Genomic DNA, 18,475 nt, shown 5'->3' on the forward strand with positions numbered 1-18,475 from the left:
CATTACGCTCTGAGAATCTGCGGTCTGCAGGTGTTGTGAGGTTGGACTCCATGTTTCTGTAGTTTTGGGTGCAGCCCCTGGGGGGTGGGGGGGGCTCATGCTCCCACAACATCTCATCCGTCTGGAGAAGATCTTTGTCCATGCAGCTGCTGCTTCAGCACGCCTCCACCCCCCACCCAGTTCAACAAAGCCGGTTTATCAGCATGAGCCAGTGCCCCCCCCCGGCATGAGCAGCCCCGGGCCACAGAGGAACAACAAAAAGCATACATGCATATCAATGCACATTGCTGTCACAATCAATTACACAAACGTCTTTGGCTTCAGCAGCCGTCTGCACGCCAGACAAAGACAAACGCACACAGAGCGCCGGAGCGGGCGCAGCCGTCTTTGTTCACTTCAGGCATCAGCGTCTGATCCTGTTTGATGCTGCAGAAGAAGACCGCATCACTTCTGTCCAGCCTGTGACACTCGCCTTCCAACAAGTTCTGCCTGCAGTACAGTTTTCTACAGCGAGGAAACGGTAATCCTGACTGCAGGTGCTGATCTTTGGATCACCTGGCTGGTCTGCATAGTTTCATGAAGTCCACTGTGGACCGAGGAGCTTCTGGAGAAATACTTCAACAAAAATGAACTATTAAACTCATCCTGCACTACTTCACTGGACCAGATGGTTGAACATAAACACTGACAGAAGATCTTCATACCAGACTAGTTCTTGGTGATATGGAAGAAAAATGTATATCAGAATATAAATTACTTTATATCTAAATAATAATATATATCACAATATACTACACTAAAGTACACTTTCAGGTGTTCTCTGAAAAAAAATAGATAAAATGTTAATTACTTTTCTCTGACTTGTTTCTTTAAAGTGCACAAAATTTCAAGTTTCTTAGTACAAGAAATTTTTGCACAAAAGTTCAGTAATAAAATAAACAAATAAACACGACAGAAGAGAAATGGCAGGATTGACACTGTTCCATCACCCACATATTGGCCAACACCACACCGGACATGTCGGTCTACGTCGGGTAGGGCTGTGGATCACTGCTTAGGTGGCGATCCGATTCACCAGTCGAACCACGATTCTTGCTTTTTAATGTGTTTATTGCTATGTGTATGTCTATTTACTGGATGGATGAAATTTGAAATTATTTGTATTTAATCATCATTTATACCTTTATTCAGAACAGGAGATCAGAATGAACAAAACTGAGAAAACCCACAAAAATTCAGATAGAAAGAAATTTTGTCATTTTAAACTTTTTTTTATCAATTTTCTGGTTCAGCAGCAACATAAACAACATTAAAAGGATAAAATCTCTGCTGTTTTGGATCATTTAACAACAGAATCTGAAAATGTTCTCCACAGTTTTCTATCCTCAAAGTTCTTTAATATTTTACGCTCTAAACATCACATATTGGTGCAGAGCTCGTATGGAAAGTCTTTTTTCCCGCAGCAGAATCAGCTGATTCACGTTGATTACATCCATCAGCAGCGCGAGGCTGTTTCTTCAGAATAAGCTGGAGTTTCGTTAATTACGTCAAATATTGAAGAGTTACCATAACCAGAAGAATGTAAACACTGCAATGTTAAAGCTAATTCAATTTTTCAGAAGTTACGTTTGTGAGCGGAACTCTCGCTTTACTTTGAAAACCGGAAGCTTCACCGTCACGAAGATCTGTTTAGTTCCGGTGGCGGTACCGCGGCCTTTTCGGCTTTGAGTTTGTTAACTTAAAATCCAACATTAAACTGCATTTCAGAGCAAAAATACATCGTGCCCAGATAATATTATGATCATACTTTACTACAATTTACTACATTTATAAAGATCGCGAATCAGCAATCTTGGACGTCGTGAATATCCGTACTACCGGAGCACCGGGATACTCCTTACAGCCCTAGTCAGGGGTCACCGACCTTTACCAGTGAAAGAGCCATTTGTGCTGGTTTTCTCCTGATCCAAACCTGGAAGGAGCCGCATAGTCTCACTTTAGCCTTTAGGAAATGTGGATTTGCATTCAAGACCTTTTTTCTAATAAGTTTGAATTATTTCTTTTTGGCACAAAAAAGCAAAAATATAAAAATAACCAAGCATCTCTGAAAATGTGATATTTATATATATAAACACACGTTTGACAGAAGCTCAAATAACTTCCTTTCAAAATAAAAGCAGCTCTTTGCCAAACTGGATCATCTCAGTTCAGCTAGTAACCAATGTTGTTCAGCATAAGATAATATGTGCTTTTAACTCTTAAAAGATCAAAGTTTTTACCAAAGTTTTGCTTTCCATATTAAATCTGTTCATTCTGGAGGTAGAGTTGATCAAACAAGACGTCTTCAGGTCAACAGATGTAAAAACCTACAGAGTTTATCATCTGTGTGAACCTCAGACATCAGTTTATAAATGGAACTGATCTAAATTAAATAAATGCTAATTAAGTAATCCTTACTTAAAAAAATGTATTTTAGTTTTCTTGCATTTATTTATGTTTTGTTCTTCCCCGTTTGTCCTCAGCAGTCTTACACTGCTGGGTTTTGTTATTTTAGTTTGGACCTTGGCAGTCTTAGTTTTTGGGCTTTGTTTGTTTTCTTTGGGTAGTTTTGGTTATGCAGTCATTATCAGGGAGCTGCTGACTGACGGTCGACATGTCTGGGTCAGCATCTCCGTGACTTATTTTATGTTTGACCATGGAGAGATAACAGAGCCACGTGTCTCTCGAGTCGCAGGTTGAAGTCCTCTGGTCTAAGTAAATGAGCATTTCTAAACTCTCATTCATGTGTAAGTACACAAGCTTTAAGTCTGTTTTGGCTTCTACATACAAAAACCTGTTACCATTGAATGTGTGTTGAAAGTTAAATCAGTTGACCACCAGGAACTCGGACTTGTGCGAACCATTTGAAAACTGATGGTGAAGGAGACATTAATAGTTGTGGTTTGTGTCCAGCCACAATTCTAAGACAGACTCTTTCACAAATCAGAATTGAGCTGTAAAAAGAGTCTGGAGCAAGACCCACCAGATTCACACTGCGTAGACATGTCGCACCAAGCCTGTTTAAAATGGGAGCTCATGCGCTAGTTATGGGGTGTAACGTATCACAAAACTCTCAGGTCAGTAAAAAATACAAAAGAAAAAGATAACAAAATAAAAGCCTAAAATTCCTTTTTTGAAAAGTATGAAAACATATTTAAAGTACTTGAAAGCATAAATATACACACATCTTTGAACACAAATGAAAATTTAAAAATGTGTAGTCTGGTTATATTACATGTCTAGAGACTACATCTACAAATACTGAGGGAGAAGAATGCTAAATATGCATTTTTTCAGTCAAACAGGTGAACGTTCAGATGGTACAGTGGAGCTGGGACCTTCAAGAACAAACTAAAAAAGATATTTGGACCAAATTACAGTCAGAAAACATTCTCTGGGTTTTAGATGTGATGCTAAAGTGTGAGGCTTTGGGCAAACTGGAGCTTTGATGACAATTGGTGCTAAAGATCAAACAAAGGAAATCAACGAGACAGGACAGCTAAACCTGCTGAGGACATCCTGAGGCACACCATCTCCAGGAGGTCAAAGGGGAGTCAGGGCATGAAAACTCTCTGAGACTTGACATGTGGTTACAGAAGCAAATATGAGCTTTGTAGGCATGCTACCTTGTTGTTTGGGCACTTCCTTCCTTCCAATCAGATCCCAGTTGGTGGCTCCAAAGATGACCAGCTGACCTTTCACCTTTGGGCACTCCAGTTTCTGCAGAGGACAAAAGAATAAGTCTTCTCAACTCTGTTAAGTAACCATCACAACGTCCCGTCACTGTTAGTGTCGCCACACTCCTCAGCTGTGGAAATTCTCTGGACTTCTTTAACCCTGAAACAACAGAACTGCTGAGATGTTTCTTTTATCAAAAGGCAGATAAAGACTGAAGTCCATGTCAGGGTCACGCTGTGCAGCACGGAGCCGACGAATGTTTACAGGAACAACTCAACCTGCTGCTCGGATGATCCACCGCCTGCTTTACAGGAAGACCTGTCGCATGCTAGAGCAGGTTCTCTTTTGACCTTGAGGTCACTGGAGGCGGAGTCTGGGCCGCATGGAGTTCAATCTGAGTCAAAAATATGTTTTTGTGTCCACTGTCCGTATCTACTGAACATTCGTTCATGTCTATGTACTTCTGCGTGTCCTGTGAAACGACAGGAGCTAACGACGCTAGCGACTATTGCTAAGGACTCTTCTGATGACCAGATCCAACAACAAAGGTAACTGCAAAATTTTAAGCGTAAAGCTGAAACATCATGAAGCAAATACAAAGTTATCATCAAAGAAGTGTGGACATGTGCTAAATATCGATTTGGGAGCCGCAAATGGCCCGAGGGCCGCCAGTTTGAGACCCCTGTGTTAGTCTAAACACAAGCTCAGGTCATTCTTCCCTAAATGGATTTACACAACCAGAACCAGAACCAAGACAAAACAGTGACATAGAACTAAAACTATTTTCCTCTTCAGAGAAAACCCACGATTTTCTCTTTGACGTCGTCGGCGACGGTGACCGGCTGGAGACCAGACTTGGCGGCCAGCTTGCCGCTCTTCTTGTTGTTCTCCTGCTCAAAGTCGAAGTCATCGTCGCTGCTGAAGTCCCGGTCTTTCCTTTTGCCGCTGGCCCTCTTCCTCTTCATGCCACCGTTCCCAGAGACCTCAGTCTTCTTCGGCGGCATTTTTCACTCCAAAGCTGAAAGAGAGAGTCGGTGATCATTCAGACTCCATGTTCTGTCAGGACGAACAACTCAGAGTTTGCAGATATCTTCTCAACTTTATCCCTGCTTGTTGGTGGCTTTCTGGACCCTGACCGGTTTCTGAGGGTTTCAGATCGACTGCTGTGTACAGACTGGATCAGAACTGAACACAGATGAGTCTCGGAAGGTACAGCAGTGGTTAGGAAGTCCACAGAACCAGCAGTCTGGCTCAAAACACAGAGATGACTTCTTTGTTCCTCAACGTTCAACATTCAGATGTTCACCAGAACTTCCTGTGCTGTCAGAGAACGGACTCCGGCCCATTTATCAATGTTTATAGCCCAAACACAAACTTTAAAACTTCTTCAAAACTTTTTTTTTTTAACAGAACGGTCCACGGATATGTGAAAGTTCGCCACCAGGTCAGCTCGATAAAGTTCTCAGAACACGAGCGGATCCGAACCCACACCGTCAGTGACCGAGCCGCCGTGTTGTGGAGGCTAACCGGGCTGAGCTGTGAATGGACAAAAGTTTGACCGACATTTGAAAAAGCTCCGTTTAACGGCGCCTCCGCGTACGGAACCCCGCTTTCTGCCGTCCCTCCGTCGGTCCCGGCTGGAGGACTGGTCCAGAGTCCGGGAGGAGGGCGGGTTCGGAGCCCGGGAGCCGTCCGCCGGCGTCCGTCCGTGTGCGGCGGCTGCTAGCTTCCTGAGGCTAAGCTCGCGCTCTTTGTTCGGTGCTGGTCGGGCGGTAAGCTAGCCGCCGTGTAAAAACACCGTCCTGCGCGGAGACTCGGCGTGTTAGCGGGGAGACAAACGTACCGGAAAACTTTAGATGCTGTTCACTAACGGAAAACGTCGTTAGAAAGACGGAGAGTCTGAAATGTAGGAAACGGGCGCGCGGCGGCGCTCATTAAGGAGCTAGCGTTACCGCGCGCGCTACTGTATGCTAACTCTAAATAAAGACGTTCCTGAAAACGATGCTGCGACGACAACTTTTCCAAACCCCCGCAGAATGCGCCAGTTTTCCGGCGCTAAGAAGGTTATCTGCGGGCTTTCCTCAGACTGACCTTGGTTTCAGTTTGCGCCCAAAATAAATCATATAGCGGTGATTTCCTGATTCGGCAGCTCTCTGTCCGTCTCCCGTTTGATTGATTTGAACAAAAGAAGCTGCAGTCTGCCTTCACACCACGTGGTTTGCGTTCACAATTCATACAGGAAACTCCGCACGCAGCTGGACGCGCTCATTAGCGCACAGAAAACAAACCCCAGCGCTGGGACCCGGACTCCACACCGGACCCCGGAAAGTTCACCGGGAACTCTGGAGAAAGTTGAACGGATCCAGAAGTCTGCAAAGTGACCAGAACCGCAGAAATGCGAGCGCTGCTCCTTCTGTCAGCCTGCGGGCCCGACTGCATCCCTGCTGCTCCTACACTCCTCAACATTCACTCAACTCGGTGCAAAAGTGCGACTGATGTTCAGCAGCAACATTTGCTTTACCTTAGTGAAGAAGACACTTTATTAGACCTCCAGCCACAACAAAACCACAGCTCTCCTGCAGACCCGGTAAAGAGGAACATGTCCTTTTCTCAGCTCTTCTTCAGCACAGATATGACACTCATCAAAACTTAACATTGGAAATACCTTGGTGTTAATTTATATAAAACAATCGTCGTGAAAATGGCCTTCTGTTCATCTGCAGCCACATCCACCTCTACAAAAAATATATTTTCTTAAAAAATAGATGTTCCGTCATAGAGAAATCCACTGGTGGAGAGCATCTGGTTCTGGTTCTGCCTTTTCTCCACTTATCTTCAACCCATTTTACTCATTTAATCCCCTGGTTTGCATAAACAAAACCTGTTTACAGAGTAACTGATGGGCAGGTCAAACATTTCAAACCTGATCATCAACAAACCAACAGTTTTCAGTCATTACCAGACTCCCTCCAGAGTTCCTGTAGACTCGTCTAATGTTCAGAGGATTCCCATAGAGAACATTAATACCTCTGATGTCTTCTTTGTGGTTCATTGAGGCTTTAAACCCTCAGTCCTATATTTTCACCCACGAAAGTAAAATAAAATAACTGGAAAAATCTTCATCCATGACTTTTGAAATAATATTCTTTAAGGACTACAAGGTTTAAAGGTAAAAGTAAATGATAGTGTAGATAAGAAGGACTTGAAAAGTTCAAACTTGGGATTTTTAGCAGGTTGATTCAGCTCCTCCTGGACTCCAGCTGAGCTCTGAGAGTGTGAACGAGTTCATCCGACGAGCCGGGTCCGTTTCATGGCCAAAGAAGGGGTCAAAGGAGCAAGTCTGACTTCTCTACAACACAGCAAACATTTGGATAACTGCTCAATATTCACACTGATTTTATTCATGGGCTTTTGACAGTGTTGACATTACATTTCTGCAGATTTTTACCCCAGAGACACCAGAGAATACTCAGACACGCAGAAGAAAACTTCACACAGAAAAGACCCAGCTGGGATTTGAACCGCCCATCGCTAATCTCTACTCTCTTTTTCATAAACACAAGTGAAGAATTATTACCGGACTTCTTTTTGTGTGGATATATTTCACAAAATATGTTGTACTTTATGTAATAAATTGCCTGCTTTTCATTGGTTTGCTGCTTGATTAATGAGTGATCAGTTAAGTTAATACTCAGGATGAATATCTACAGTTACTTTACACCATTACTGCATTGTGATGAAGTACAAAAGCTGTTGTAACTTTATGTTGTATTTGTGATCTAAATGTATAAAAAAGTGCTTTACAAGGCTCAGAAGACCTGGAGATGACCTGAGAACAGACCACCAGTGAACCCGCTCTACGAGTATACGCCATTTACACTTTTACTATCTAAAGCTCAGTGAAATGTGGCTCTCAGTGTTCTCAAATCCAGGAGACTGAATGTGCTGGCAGAAAAAAAAATCATGTAATACAGAAAACTGAAACAATCTTTTAACAAAAAAAAAATGAAAGTTTGAAGAGAGAATTGGGATTAGAACAAGCCTCAGAAACCATGGCCTGAAACACAGAACGTGAAGACATAAACCTGAAGCTGGTGTCACCTTTGGCTGTATATTAGAACTGGAGCAAGTAAATGTGACATCACCTGCTTTTTGTCGTCTTTCGGGTGATTCTTCTCGTGGTCACCCTTTATGGAACCCTCTCCTCTGCTTCCTCCTGACTCACACCTCATCCTCGTGTCCTCATCTCCACATCCATGAACCTCCTCTCTGATCTTAGACCTTTTTCCTGGTAGCTCAGAACGCTTTCCCCGACATCGTCACTATTCCATCCTGGTCTCTGCTATGGAGAACCTCAGGATCTTCATCTCTGCTGCCTCCATCTCTGAACCAGAGTCTAACATGGCTTCTCTCACTCCAGTCTACTCCACCTTTCCTTTCATTCTTGATGACTCCTTTAGTCACTCGTCACACCTGAAACCTTCCTCCACCTGTTCCAACCTGCTTGCAGACGTCTCTTCACCTCATTCCCGTTCTCTGTTGTTCTGTTGACTCTAAATACTGAAACTCTATAATGACTTTAGTTATCTTTGATCTAGAAGGACGTCTACTTCCTGGACTTGTTGGCTCCAAACATCTTAAAAACTTGCCCTCAGATCTGCTGCTTCAGAACGTCAGTCTTCATGTGAACACTCCTCACTCTTTGCTGGGAGATCCAGATGATGATGTTTGATCCGTGGGATTAAACTTTCACAGCTTCAGACCAGGACTGCTGGTTCTGGTCCTCCGAGTCCTCCACAGATCTACCTGACTTGTTACTGCGCAGTTCTTCAGTGACATTACTGAAATGTATGCAGATGAACTTCAACAAGTCAGTCTGAGGTTTCTTCAGTCCATCCACTCACAAAAGCAAAAACCTTAAACTACAGCTATGCAGGTACTACTTAAAACAATCAGTTTTATTAACAAGTCAGATCTACAGCAGGTGAAGTGTTGATCCTCGATCGACCTCCAGGCTCTCCTGCTGCTCACATCAGCTGGTTGGAACCAGGCAGCAGGTCAGGTTTGAGTCCGCCTCCACGTTGGGCCGGAAGAGGACTTTCATCCCCACCCTGCAGCCCCCCGGTCATGGAGCCCAGCGTGCCGTAACTGCCGCCATACGTCTCCATCTGAGCCGCAACGCTGAGACCCGGCCTGTCCATCCGCGGAGTCGGGGTCAGTGCAGAGGAGGAAAGTGACAGTGGGGTGGCGCTGTTGTCACCAAGGCTCTGCACGGTCACGGAGGACTGGGACCAAAGAGAAGCAGGCTGGTGACCAATATACCGATGAAATGATACCCAACACATGCATTCAGCTGCAGTTTCATGCTGAAGTAAACTAAGATTCAGTAGTTTGTATTTGAAGCTTCTTCTACAGCTTGAATAGTTCAATAACAGCAGAATGTGAACGCCGCCACAGAGTCTGAGATAGTATTTTGTTTTTGAGAAGAGAAACCACATCAGGTCTTATTTTACCATAGACACTAAGGATGTAATCCAGATTCAGTTCTTGTAAAGACCCACTCCAGGAAAAAGGCTGTTTGGGCTTTTTGACATGTTCTTGAGGCATTTCTCTGATGATGGAAGACATTTATAACGAACGTTAAGCTCAAAATTCCATTTCTGAGTATTTCTTTATTCTGGTGGTGAATCGGAGCAGCAAAAAATGCAGAAAAAGATCTTATATGTGGCACGCTGGCTACAAGCTCTCTGCTCCACTCCATTCTGATGCAGACCAATAGATCCATGAACGGCTTTGTTTTCCTGGTCTGAGCTGAAATCTGGATCAGAACCGTACGGCTGGACAGAAACCACGTTGATCGCGGTTTTTGTTGTGCCATGAATGGGTTGTGAGGGGCTGTAAGCTAGTGGGAGAGCGTGTAAACACATGAGTGACGGGAAGTGGGGAAGGGGTTACCCTGCATCAACAATGCTGCCCACAACTTAGAGGTGAATTTGTAATGAACTCCTGCCGCTCTGGAGAAACTATGTCCTAGAAAATGACACAGGTTTATTGATTTAGCCTAAAAACGGCATCATCATCATTAAAAGAGCACCAGGAGCGCTTTAACACTGGATGAAAACATGGTCGGGTGGGACTTGGAGTGCAGTGGTCCTCTGACAGATTACAGGGAATCATTCTTCCTCAAGAAACAGTATAAACTTCTGTGCGTACCATATTTTCCTTCTTTTTATGACTCTAATGTTTGTCATTCCAATAGGTTTCAAAAGTGTCTAATTTTCTCTGATTCTTGTACAAGAAAAAATAAACCTGTACCATTTAAATAGTAAAGCAACAAGTTAACGTCAGATTGGCTCAGCAACTGCAGAGAAACAAGCGTGAAAACTGTTGCCTCACATTGCCCACAGAGACCAGGCTGCCCGCCGCCGGCTTCTTCTTCCGAGCCATGTTGGGGTTCCAGTGACACACCAGGCTGTCGTTCTGCACGCTGTAGTTCTTGTGGCCCACCAGCCAGTAGGTGTTCATTTTGCCTTTACCCTGGCAGGAAGGTGGAGTGTGTTATTCTGAACAAGGACACGACAGCAGTCTATCTGCCAGAAACATCTGAAGTTTTACTAAACAGAAACTTTGTCCTGATTTGGTTTAACAGTATACAATAGAAAGTAGATACAGAGTCAGGATGCTGGAGTGAGGTTGTCTGAGACCTAAAGATGTTCTCTGCTCCTCATTAGAACATCACCACAGAAACACAGATAGACCAGTGTTCAGTCTGAAGACAGCAGACGGTGACATGGAACATATATGGTCTGCAGAGAACAGAAAGCAGCACAGCAGTGACTCAACACAACGCCAAACAATCACTAACAAATGAAGATTTTCAGCAAATTCTTCAAAGTTTATTCTGAAAGTGTCTGCAAGTCTGAAGCAAAGTCCTGGTGGACGTGTAGAATCTGTACCTTAACCTCAATCTCTCCACGCAGCTGCAGCTCGTAAGCATTGTCTTTGATCAGAGCCAAGTACGTCTCTGAGCTGGTGTGGATCTTCTGAGCTGGGATAGAAACGAAATGGTGTCAAATCAAAAGATGAGCTTACATCTGAACATCCTGAGTTTCCCCCATGTTTCTGTTTCCGATGCTGTTTCTATAAAAGTCACATGTATGGAGTCAAATCAGGAAGTGAACGAAAAAACAGATTGAAAACTCGAAAAATAAATGTTGTAACTGAAAAAAAGAAGTACACATTTGAAACCTGAAAAAAATAGAAAATTTCAAAAAAAAAACTGAAGATTTGAAAAAAAAACTGAAGATTTAAAAAGTAAAAGAGTGAAAACTTGAAAATTCAAAATGACTCATTAAAAACGAGTTATTCTTTAGTAACAGCTGCTGTTTTGAATTTTCAACTTTTTTTGGTGGAGCTCCACAGAGTCTGAACTCAATACAACTCAATGCAAAGCTTCAACATGAGCAGCTGTACATGCATGTGTGTGCGCATGTGTGTCATGCTCATACGCAGGCTGGTGGACTCCATCCTGGAGGCCGTGTTGACTGTGTCTCCAAACAGACAGTATCGTGGCATCTTGTAACCGACGATTCCGGCCACGCACGGCCCTGGGGGGGGCAAACAGTCAGTAAACATCCAGAAGTCAAATTAACAGCCAGCAGTCAGTTCAAAGTCAGTAACCGTTAAATTCTGTTTTCCACAGAGCAGCTGCATCATCAACTCATATTAGAAATTCTGAAAGTTCAGCAAAAATCTTTAATTTCACTTTTGACTTTGAAACATTCAAACTTTTCTTTGTAGTTAACCTAACCAGTTGTCTGCATTCCCTGAGCAGCTGGCTTCAGGTCTGCAGACGGCTGGTTCCTCTCACCTGTGTGGATACCTGCCCGGAGCTGCAGCCTCTCTTTGGGCATGTGTGGGATGGAGACCTGTCTCACGGCAGCCACCAGATCCAGCGCCATCTTGGCGATCTCATCTGCGTGTTTGTCTCCGTTTCTCTCAGGCAGGCCGCTCACCACCATGTAAGCATCCCCGATGGTCTCCACCTGGATGGGAGGGTCACTTGAGGTCAGACTGTCTGGAGGTGAACGGCAGCAGCTGCTGGAGGGACTCCAAACACGTTTTCACCAAACCAGAAGTCTGTTTCCTGAGAGTTTGAAGGATCTTCTGAGGGAAGCTTGATTTGATTACAGCTTCAGTGTCATGTCTCTGATCCAGACCGTTCTCCAAGTTCACCCTGAAAAAACTCAGTCTTAAGAAAGTTAACCGAGGGAACCAGAAACGTAATTCTCTCTGTCTGCAGGAAAATAATCTTATCAAGAACATTTGAACCTTTCCGCTCTCCTAGGCCTGTTTACATTAAAAGTGGGTCATCTGGACCCCATAAGAACACTGAACTTGTTTTTTCAATGATTGTCGACCTTTACTGGTGTCCAATGACAGACATGAAGTCTCGTCCACCTTTGTCATGGAAGGGCTAAGACCTCAATGTGAGGGTGGGTCATCTGGACCCCATAAGAGAGCACGAGGGTTAAAATAGCAAAAATAATCTTAGTTTGAGAAAACATGTCTTAGTGACTAGAATTCATCCATTCTTCGGTATATACAGTCAATGCAGGAGTTCAGGGGATTTAGTGACTTTAAGGTTCAGACTCATCAGCAGGAGGACCTGTGGAGCGTTCTCTCTCACCTTGTATACGTCATACGACTCGATGCGGGTGTCAAAGCACATGTACAGGTTGTTGAGCATCTCCACCACTTGCAAAGGAGTGCAGGACGCAGAGATGGAGGTGAAACCTACAATGTCTGAGAAGAATATGGTCACCTGGAACAAAGCAGGAGAACGACTCCATGACTGACTCTGTTCTTCTTCCACTTTGAAGACAGATCCTGATGATAAAAGAGTTCATGTCTCTGCAGTATCTGGGTGATTGCATGTGATATGTTTTCTCAGTGACCTCATCTCTTACATGGCGTATTACCTGGGCAGGGTTAGAGAAACCTCGTTACCTGATGCAGATTTTTCCAAGGAGATTATTTTTTTTTTTAAATAAAGAATATTTGTATTAAAAAAAAGGAAATAAAACTTTTAAGAGAGAAAAGCAGGTGGCTGACAGTAGAATGTATTCATGTGTGAGTGAAGTGAAAAGCAGAAACCGTAACTGTTTTGCATGTGGACAGATTTCTCTAGAGCTCATGATGGTTTATAAATGTCGTCTTAAACATTCTTATTTGTCAGATCTTGCAGAAATGTGAATCCTCACTGACCCTGACATCCTCCAGCACTGCTCTAACCATGATGACTGTGAAAGTCCAAACGTCCAGAGGCATCTGTCCAGTAGGTTGGCTCTATGGAACCGTCTGCCAGAGGCCCTGAGGGCAACTTTAAATAAAGGCTCCTGGACCTTCTTTATCTGGCTTTTACTCGATTACATTATTTTTCTTCATTTTGCGTTTACTCTTTTATTTATTTTATGTTTTATGATTTTACATTGGATTATTAACGTTTTTAGTCTTCCTTATTTGTATGTTTTATTGTTCAACTGTTTATTGCTTTTATCAATATTTTACTTTTTATTTCCGGTGTTATTTCCCGTACTTCCTCAGTTTGATCAGCCGCTGCAGCTCTAGGTCCTGCATCGCCTCCCTGCTGTGGTGCTGCCGGGTCCCCACCATCGACTGTATATAGAAACTGGACTGAGTGACTCCTCCCCCGGCAATCCAAACAGGAAGTACCTGCAGCTCCAAGAAGCCAAAATCAACAGCTGTTAAATAAACTCAGCCGTTCTATTGGTCAGAATAATCACTCTTGCTCTGATCCATCTTCTTGATAATCTGATCTTTTTGTTCACAGGTTTTTCAAATCCCAAACCGACCAATCAGATGCCCCAATAAAATCATGTGGTTCCCTCTGGCTCCGCCTCAAAGGCTTGATTGACAGATTCTCCTGGTCACTTTCAGTGGAAGGGGTGTGGCCTTCCAACAGGCTGGCTCCTGGAACAAACGTTGCCATAGAAACATGAAACTCAAACCAACTTGGACCAATCACTGTCGACTGGCTCCAACATGGCGACTGAATTAGCTTCATTTTGCTGGAGGGAAGGCCTTTTCTATGGATGATGTCACACTTGCTCAGTCCAGTTCTATGTACAGTCAATGGTCCCAGCCTGTGATGCTGCACTTGAATGGCTATACAGTCATCCAGAGGACGACGTCCCAATATGTTCTCGTTTCCCCCAACCAGCTGTTTCCTTCTGTTCATCTCCATCAGGTCGGGGGGGGCAAAGCACTTTGTTACAAGTGAAAAGTGCTGTATGAATAAAGATTGATTTAAAGATTGGATCAGGATGCTGGAGCCTATCCCATCAGAGCACTTTCTCTATGGACCTTCTTCCACTGTCTGTTTTCTGCTGTGGATTCTGGAAGCTCTTGTTGGTGAAGACCTGCTTCCCCTCACCTGTCCAACATGAAAACGCCGTCTTTCCTTTCTAGACTTCTCAGACTCTCCGCCCCCCGTAAAGCACCACCCCCTCCCCCACATCAGGGAGCTTTCTCCGCTGCTTCAAACCTCTTCAATGATCCAGATGCAATCTGACCACAAACAGCTTGTTTTATCTCCGATGAATATGGAACAGGACAATTATCTGTAATTACGCCAACAATAGCAACAAAGGCAGCAGACACACACGTGCAGCGGGTGCATGTGCACGTAGACGTGCACCTCCTGGCAGCATCACATGATCCAGATTGATCAGGTTCACGTTGAAGCAGAATGATGCCAGAATCCCCTTTGCTGAGAGATCATGTGACAGCTCACCTTCAGCTGATGGCAGCGTCCTCAAACGTCGTCATTATTCTATCGATTCGTGTGACATCACGACTTCATCTCCTCAGGATGTGCAGCACATTTCTATCAAAATCCATATCAATCAATCAATCAGTTTGTTTTCTGAGGTTTGACTGTTTCTCTTTGATAATCTTAATGAACGTCAGAGTTTTATATAAATTAGAACATGAGAAGTTTGATGACAGACTGCAGACAATCCTGATGTTTTGGGACCTTGATGCTATTTTTTATTTGTTTTCTTTCATTCTTTAGTGTGAATAATTATGTCTAATGTGTAAATCATATTACCTTGGGTGGGTAGTAATAACCTGTTTATTCTACTCACTCCTTTTTATCACATTTCTCTATTTTTTGTGCCTAAAATAAAAATGAATCCATCATGAGGGAGAAAACAGCCTCTGGTTTATAACTTCCAGCTGCTGGTTTCTCCGTCCTCCTCCACTTACCCTCTCATAACTCTCTGCTTCCACGTGTTTCTGCCTGCGGAGCTGCTTGGCCACTGACTTGGGCAGCATTTGGTGCAGGAGGTCCTCGGCCAGCTGCCTCTGGTGCTTCAAGTCCTCGGTCTTCTCTTTCAGAGTCCGGGCGTAGTTCTGGATCCAGTCGGTCATCTGCTTGAAGGAGACCATCACCACGGGGTAGATGAGACACGCGATGGCCAGCAGGCAGATCCTCATGCTGAGGACTGAAGATAAGGACCGAGACGTTGACCGGAGATCTGACGCTGCTCGGTCCAACAGGCACTGCTGGGCGTTCCTCAGGGCCTGGATTCCTCGGACAGACCCAGACAGAACCTCAGGTCCAGAAACCTGCCACAGACTGGTGTCAAAGACAGAAAACCTGTGCGAGCTCGAGTTTCTGCTCAAGTCCATGTGTTCCAACCAGCAGTGGTTGAGCGGTTCTGTCAGGACTCTGGTGAAGCTCAGGTAGTTCAGGGTGTGGCTCCAGCTGCGATGAAGGCCGTCGCTGGTGGTTGTGTGGCGGGAAAGCATCAGCTGGTGGTTGAGCTCTGAGAAAGTCACCAGAAGCCTCGCAGACAGAACGAACCTCCAGTCGGAGTTCTGTCTGACCTTCACTACAGAGAGCTCCACGCTCTCCCAGACGGCGAGGAGTCTCTCTATGGCCTCAGTGAAGGCGGAGCTTGTCTGTTCCCCAGAAGTGTCTCTGTCAAACGAGTCTTTGAGGAACTCTTCGGTCCTTCCACTCATCTCCTGGCAGGATCCAGTCATCTCCGGGCTGCAGGCGAGGCCGTGGCCGTCCCGCTGAGCCGCCATTCCCTCACAGAGACGCTCCAACGATTTCAGACTTTCCTCCAGCGTCTCGTTGGTCACGTCTTCAGCAAACAGATGTCTCATCTTCTGAAGCCTCGTGACGATGTGCAGAAGCGCTCTTGTCCTGCAGGAGGTCAGCTCGTCGTAAGCCGCCTCCGTGCTGTGCAGCAAACTGAAGCTGGAGCTGAGGTCTGAGGAGACGGAGGCGAGTAACGCCAGGGAGGACAGCAGGCAGGCCGTCAGGATGCGCTGGACGGTCCGGCTGCTGCCAGACGGAGAGAACATGGAGCATCTGAAACGGAAACCAGAGTCAGCGGGATGAGATCACACGGAAGCTCTGGATCAAGATCAGGAAGACTTCTGCTTCATTACTGAAATCACAAACGTCTTCAAGCTGCTGCAGCTTAAAACCCACAGAAAGTCAAATGTTTAAGACAAAACAGAGAGAGGTTTACTGCTGGAAACTCAGGAGGAAGATGTGGAAGTTCTGATGAAGATTATTGTCTAACTTCAGGCTGGTTTTCAAAAAGGAAACTGAGGCTCACAGTGATCTGAATGTCGTTCCTCCAGGAGCAGCAGAGAAAAAAAGGTCTGGGAATAAAACAGAGTTCTTATTGAAGGCTAATAGGACAAAGTCTGACTTTAAAAACCAATTCTGAGTGTCTTTGATCCCAGACGACTGAAGTTCTGCAGTGGGTCATGAAGTCAGGAATCAGATTTAGGAGAATGGACTTTGATTCAGGGCGCCATGGTTACTGCCTGATAAATAACAACATTAAAGAAATACTGTAGTTTTTGTAATGATTTTCTGAATCGGTTCAAAACTCCAACTTAAACATTAATTCAATATAATACATTTCAAACAAATTCACTGACTCTGATGAGAAAAAGGTAGAAACTTCTCTCATCTAAACGTAAGAACAGAGTAAAGAAACGACTCACGTTTACTGGATAAAAGGTCTGAATATCTTTAAAAAGACGAATACGAGCAGAGACGTGAGATCCTCCTCACGCTTGAACAGCATCATTCAGATGAAAATATTCTGTTTCAGTCGAAGACATTTGTACTGGTGTTTGCTGCAGAAAAAAGAGAATTTCGAGGGTTTTTCTGCTGATGAGGGCAGCAGCATCCTCGTTTTTAAACTGGAGAAGAGGTTTGAATGATGACTTCCAGATGTTTTTACAGGAACACTCCGACCTGAAGGTCAGAAAGCTCCTTCTGAGATCTGAACTCCAACATCATCCTGGAACTTTACCGCTTCGTAAAGTCAATAGAAATCCTCCTTTTCTCCGGTTGTTTCTGCAGAAGTTCGGTTATAAATCTCCTCATCCGGAGGACAAAACCAGATACAAGAATTCTAAAAGAAATGGACCTCCTCGGTCAGAACAGAACTCTCCTCCATACCTGCACAGCTCACAGTCGTCCTCCTCCTGCGGAGACGGAGCCACCTCCCTCCTCCTCCTCCTCCTCCTCCTCAGGAGGCTCCTCTTCAGGGAGGCAGAGGGGATGGTCGCGGCCGGGAGGCGCTGCGCCTTCATCGGGGTCAGGAGAGCCGCAGGACGGCGGTCAGCTGCCGCGGAGCCGCGCAGGTGTCCGCGTGCTGCCTCCACCTGCAGGGAGCCAGAAGGACGAGGCAGCGCCGCGCGCGAGCGCGTGTGACGTCACAGCAGACATCCCAATGACACCCCAGCACACACCCCACTTCTTCCAGTTATCTGCACTGCTGGCTGTTGGTCGATCGAGTATCAGAAACGTGTATCCGTGATTTGGATGTTTACTTTGTCTTTACATGAATGTTCTTCACTCAAACAATTAATGAATGGATGAATGAATGAATGGATGAATGAATGAATGAATGAATGAATGAATGAATGGATGAATGGACTTAATAGGACTTAGGATGGAACTGGAATACACCCTCGTGGTTGGACTGTTTAGTTAACTTCTCTAAATAGATCAAATACTTTGTCTTTCATTAAAGACTCCCATTTCCAGTTTTCAACATGTGGCCTGTTCATAAATACTCCGTCCGTCTCTACAAACTTCACACTGAGATCTACTTCTGACCTCGTCTGTCCATCACCTCAGAAACAGATCTCTGGACTGGGGGGGGGGGGTATAAGTTGGGCCATTTAAATGAAAATATATGATGAATATAACAGGCCAAACTCATCTGAAGTGGAACATTTTGCAGAGTCAGTAACTTTTCTCTTCAGTATCCAAAATACTTCTCTGCCGCTTTAGACTTCCTCACACAAGATCTTTGCGTTTCTCTCTGGTGTCCAGAGTGACGATCTGTGAGGGTTCTACTCCTAAATTAGAAGCATTGATGCATTTTATTCCTTCTTCTTTCTATTGGTTTCTTCCTGGTGCAAACATTTAAAGCCTCGTTCTCAGTCTGACTGTGTCTGTCAGGAGCTGGTGTCAGAAACGTCAACTTTGAATAACTTCAACATGACAAAACTGAGGGAACAACAAGAGTGACAATGTAGTTGTAGTTTAAAAATAACATTTACGCTGAGCAAGCACGCGCTCGCTGCTCCGAGCTCTCAGCAAAGGGGAAGGGAAGGGGGGGCGGGGTTGCTCTGCACCAACAGTCTTGGAGTTTCAGAGGCAAATTTTTCATGATGAACTCGAGCC

At 44.6% G+C, this 18,475-nt stretch overlaps 2 protein-coding genes and 2 long non-coding RNA genes across 10 annotated transcripts in view; 2 read left to right on the plus strand and 2 right to left on the minus strand.

The window, feature by feature from the left end:
• rcc2 (regulator of chromosome condensation 2) overlaps positions 1-6,170 on the minus strand; it is a 14,529-nt gene extending 8,359 nt beyond the window's left edge. The window contains exons 1-3 of one of the 5 annotated variants that reach the window (XM_024263906.2): positions 6,006-6,170; positions 4,524-4,735; positions 3,666-3,759 (exon numbers count right to left, since the gene is read on the minus strand). In XM_024263906.2, coding sequence (XP_024119674.1) covers positions 3,666-3,759; positions 4,524-4,721 — 292 coding nt within the window. In that variant the 5' untranslated portion in view covers positions 4,722-4,735; positions 6,006-6,170. The other 4 variants (XM_024263901.2, XM_024263902.2, XM_024263905.2 and 1 more) reach the window with 4 other exon arrangements.
• LOC118599001 lies at positions 4,203-7,365 on the plus strand. The gene is made up of 2 exons (XR_004948262.1): positions 4,203-4,265; positions 6,948-7,365. It is a non-coding gene; the product is annotated as an uncharacterized LOC118599001 (long non-coding RNA).
• On the minus strand, positions 7,097-17,676 carry LOC112140879. Of its 3 annotated transcripts, none has more exons than XR_004948260.1 (7): positions 17,240-17,676; positions 15,010-16,126; positions 12,407-12,541; positions 11,588-11,762; positions 11,226-11,324; positions 10,114-10,765; positions 7,097-9,002 (listed from the first exon to the last, which is right to left on the minus strand). XR_004948260.1 is itself a non-coding variant. In XM_036213008.1 (7 exons), the coding sequence occupies exons 1-7, from the start codon at positions 17,371-17,373 to the stop codon at positions 10,482-10,484; spliced, it is 1,794 nt and encodes a 597-aa protein (XP_036068901.1). In that variant the 5' UTR covers positions 17,374-17,676; the 3' UTR covers positions 9,837-10,481. The 3 variants fall into 3 exon arrangements, 2 of the variants coding, with proteins under 2 accessions (XP_036068901.1, XP_036068900.1); XM_036213008.1 differs by lacking the exon at positions 7,097-9,002 and having other exon boundaries at positions 9,837-10,523; positions 10,674-10,765; XM_036213007.1 differs by lacking the exon at positions 7,097-9,002 and having other exon boundaries at positions 9,837-10,765.
• On the plus strand, positions 12,503-15,028 carry LOC118599000. The gene is made up of 3 exons (XR_004948261.1): positions 12,503-13,054; positions 13,324-13,509; positions 13,571-15,028. It is a non-coding gene; the product is annotated as an uncharacterized LOC118599000 (long non-coding RNA).
• Positions 17,677-18,475: the final 799 nt, after the last annotated feature.

Source organism: Oryzias melastigma, linkage group LG7, assembly GCF_002922805.2.
Source record: "Oryzias melastigma strain HK-1 linkage group LG7, ASM292280v2, whole genome shotgun sequence".
In the NCBI taxonomy this organism is placed as follows: Eukaryota; Metazoa; Chordata; class Actinopteri; order Beloniformes; family Adrianichthyidae; genus Oryzias; species Oryzias melastigma.

Bases quoted from the DNA above. Each gene is read 5' to 3' on its own strand.
- LOC112140879 (XM_036213007.1), bottom strand. From the start codon at position 17,373: ATGAAGGCGCAGCGCCTCCCGGCCGCGACCATCCCCTCTGCCTCCCTG. The intron at 12,542-15,009 runs GTAAGTGGAGGA...GCTTTGTTCCAG, and splicing joins AAGCAGAGAGTTATGAGAGG to GTGACCATATTCTTCTCAGA. The intron at 11,325-11,587 runs GTGAGAGGAACC...TGCCCCCCCCAG, and splicing joins CCGGGCAGGTATCCACACAG to GGCCGTGCGTGGCCGGAATC.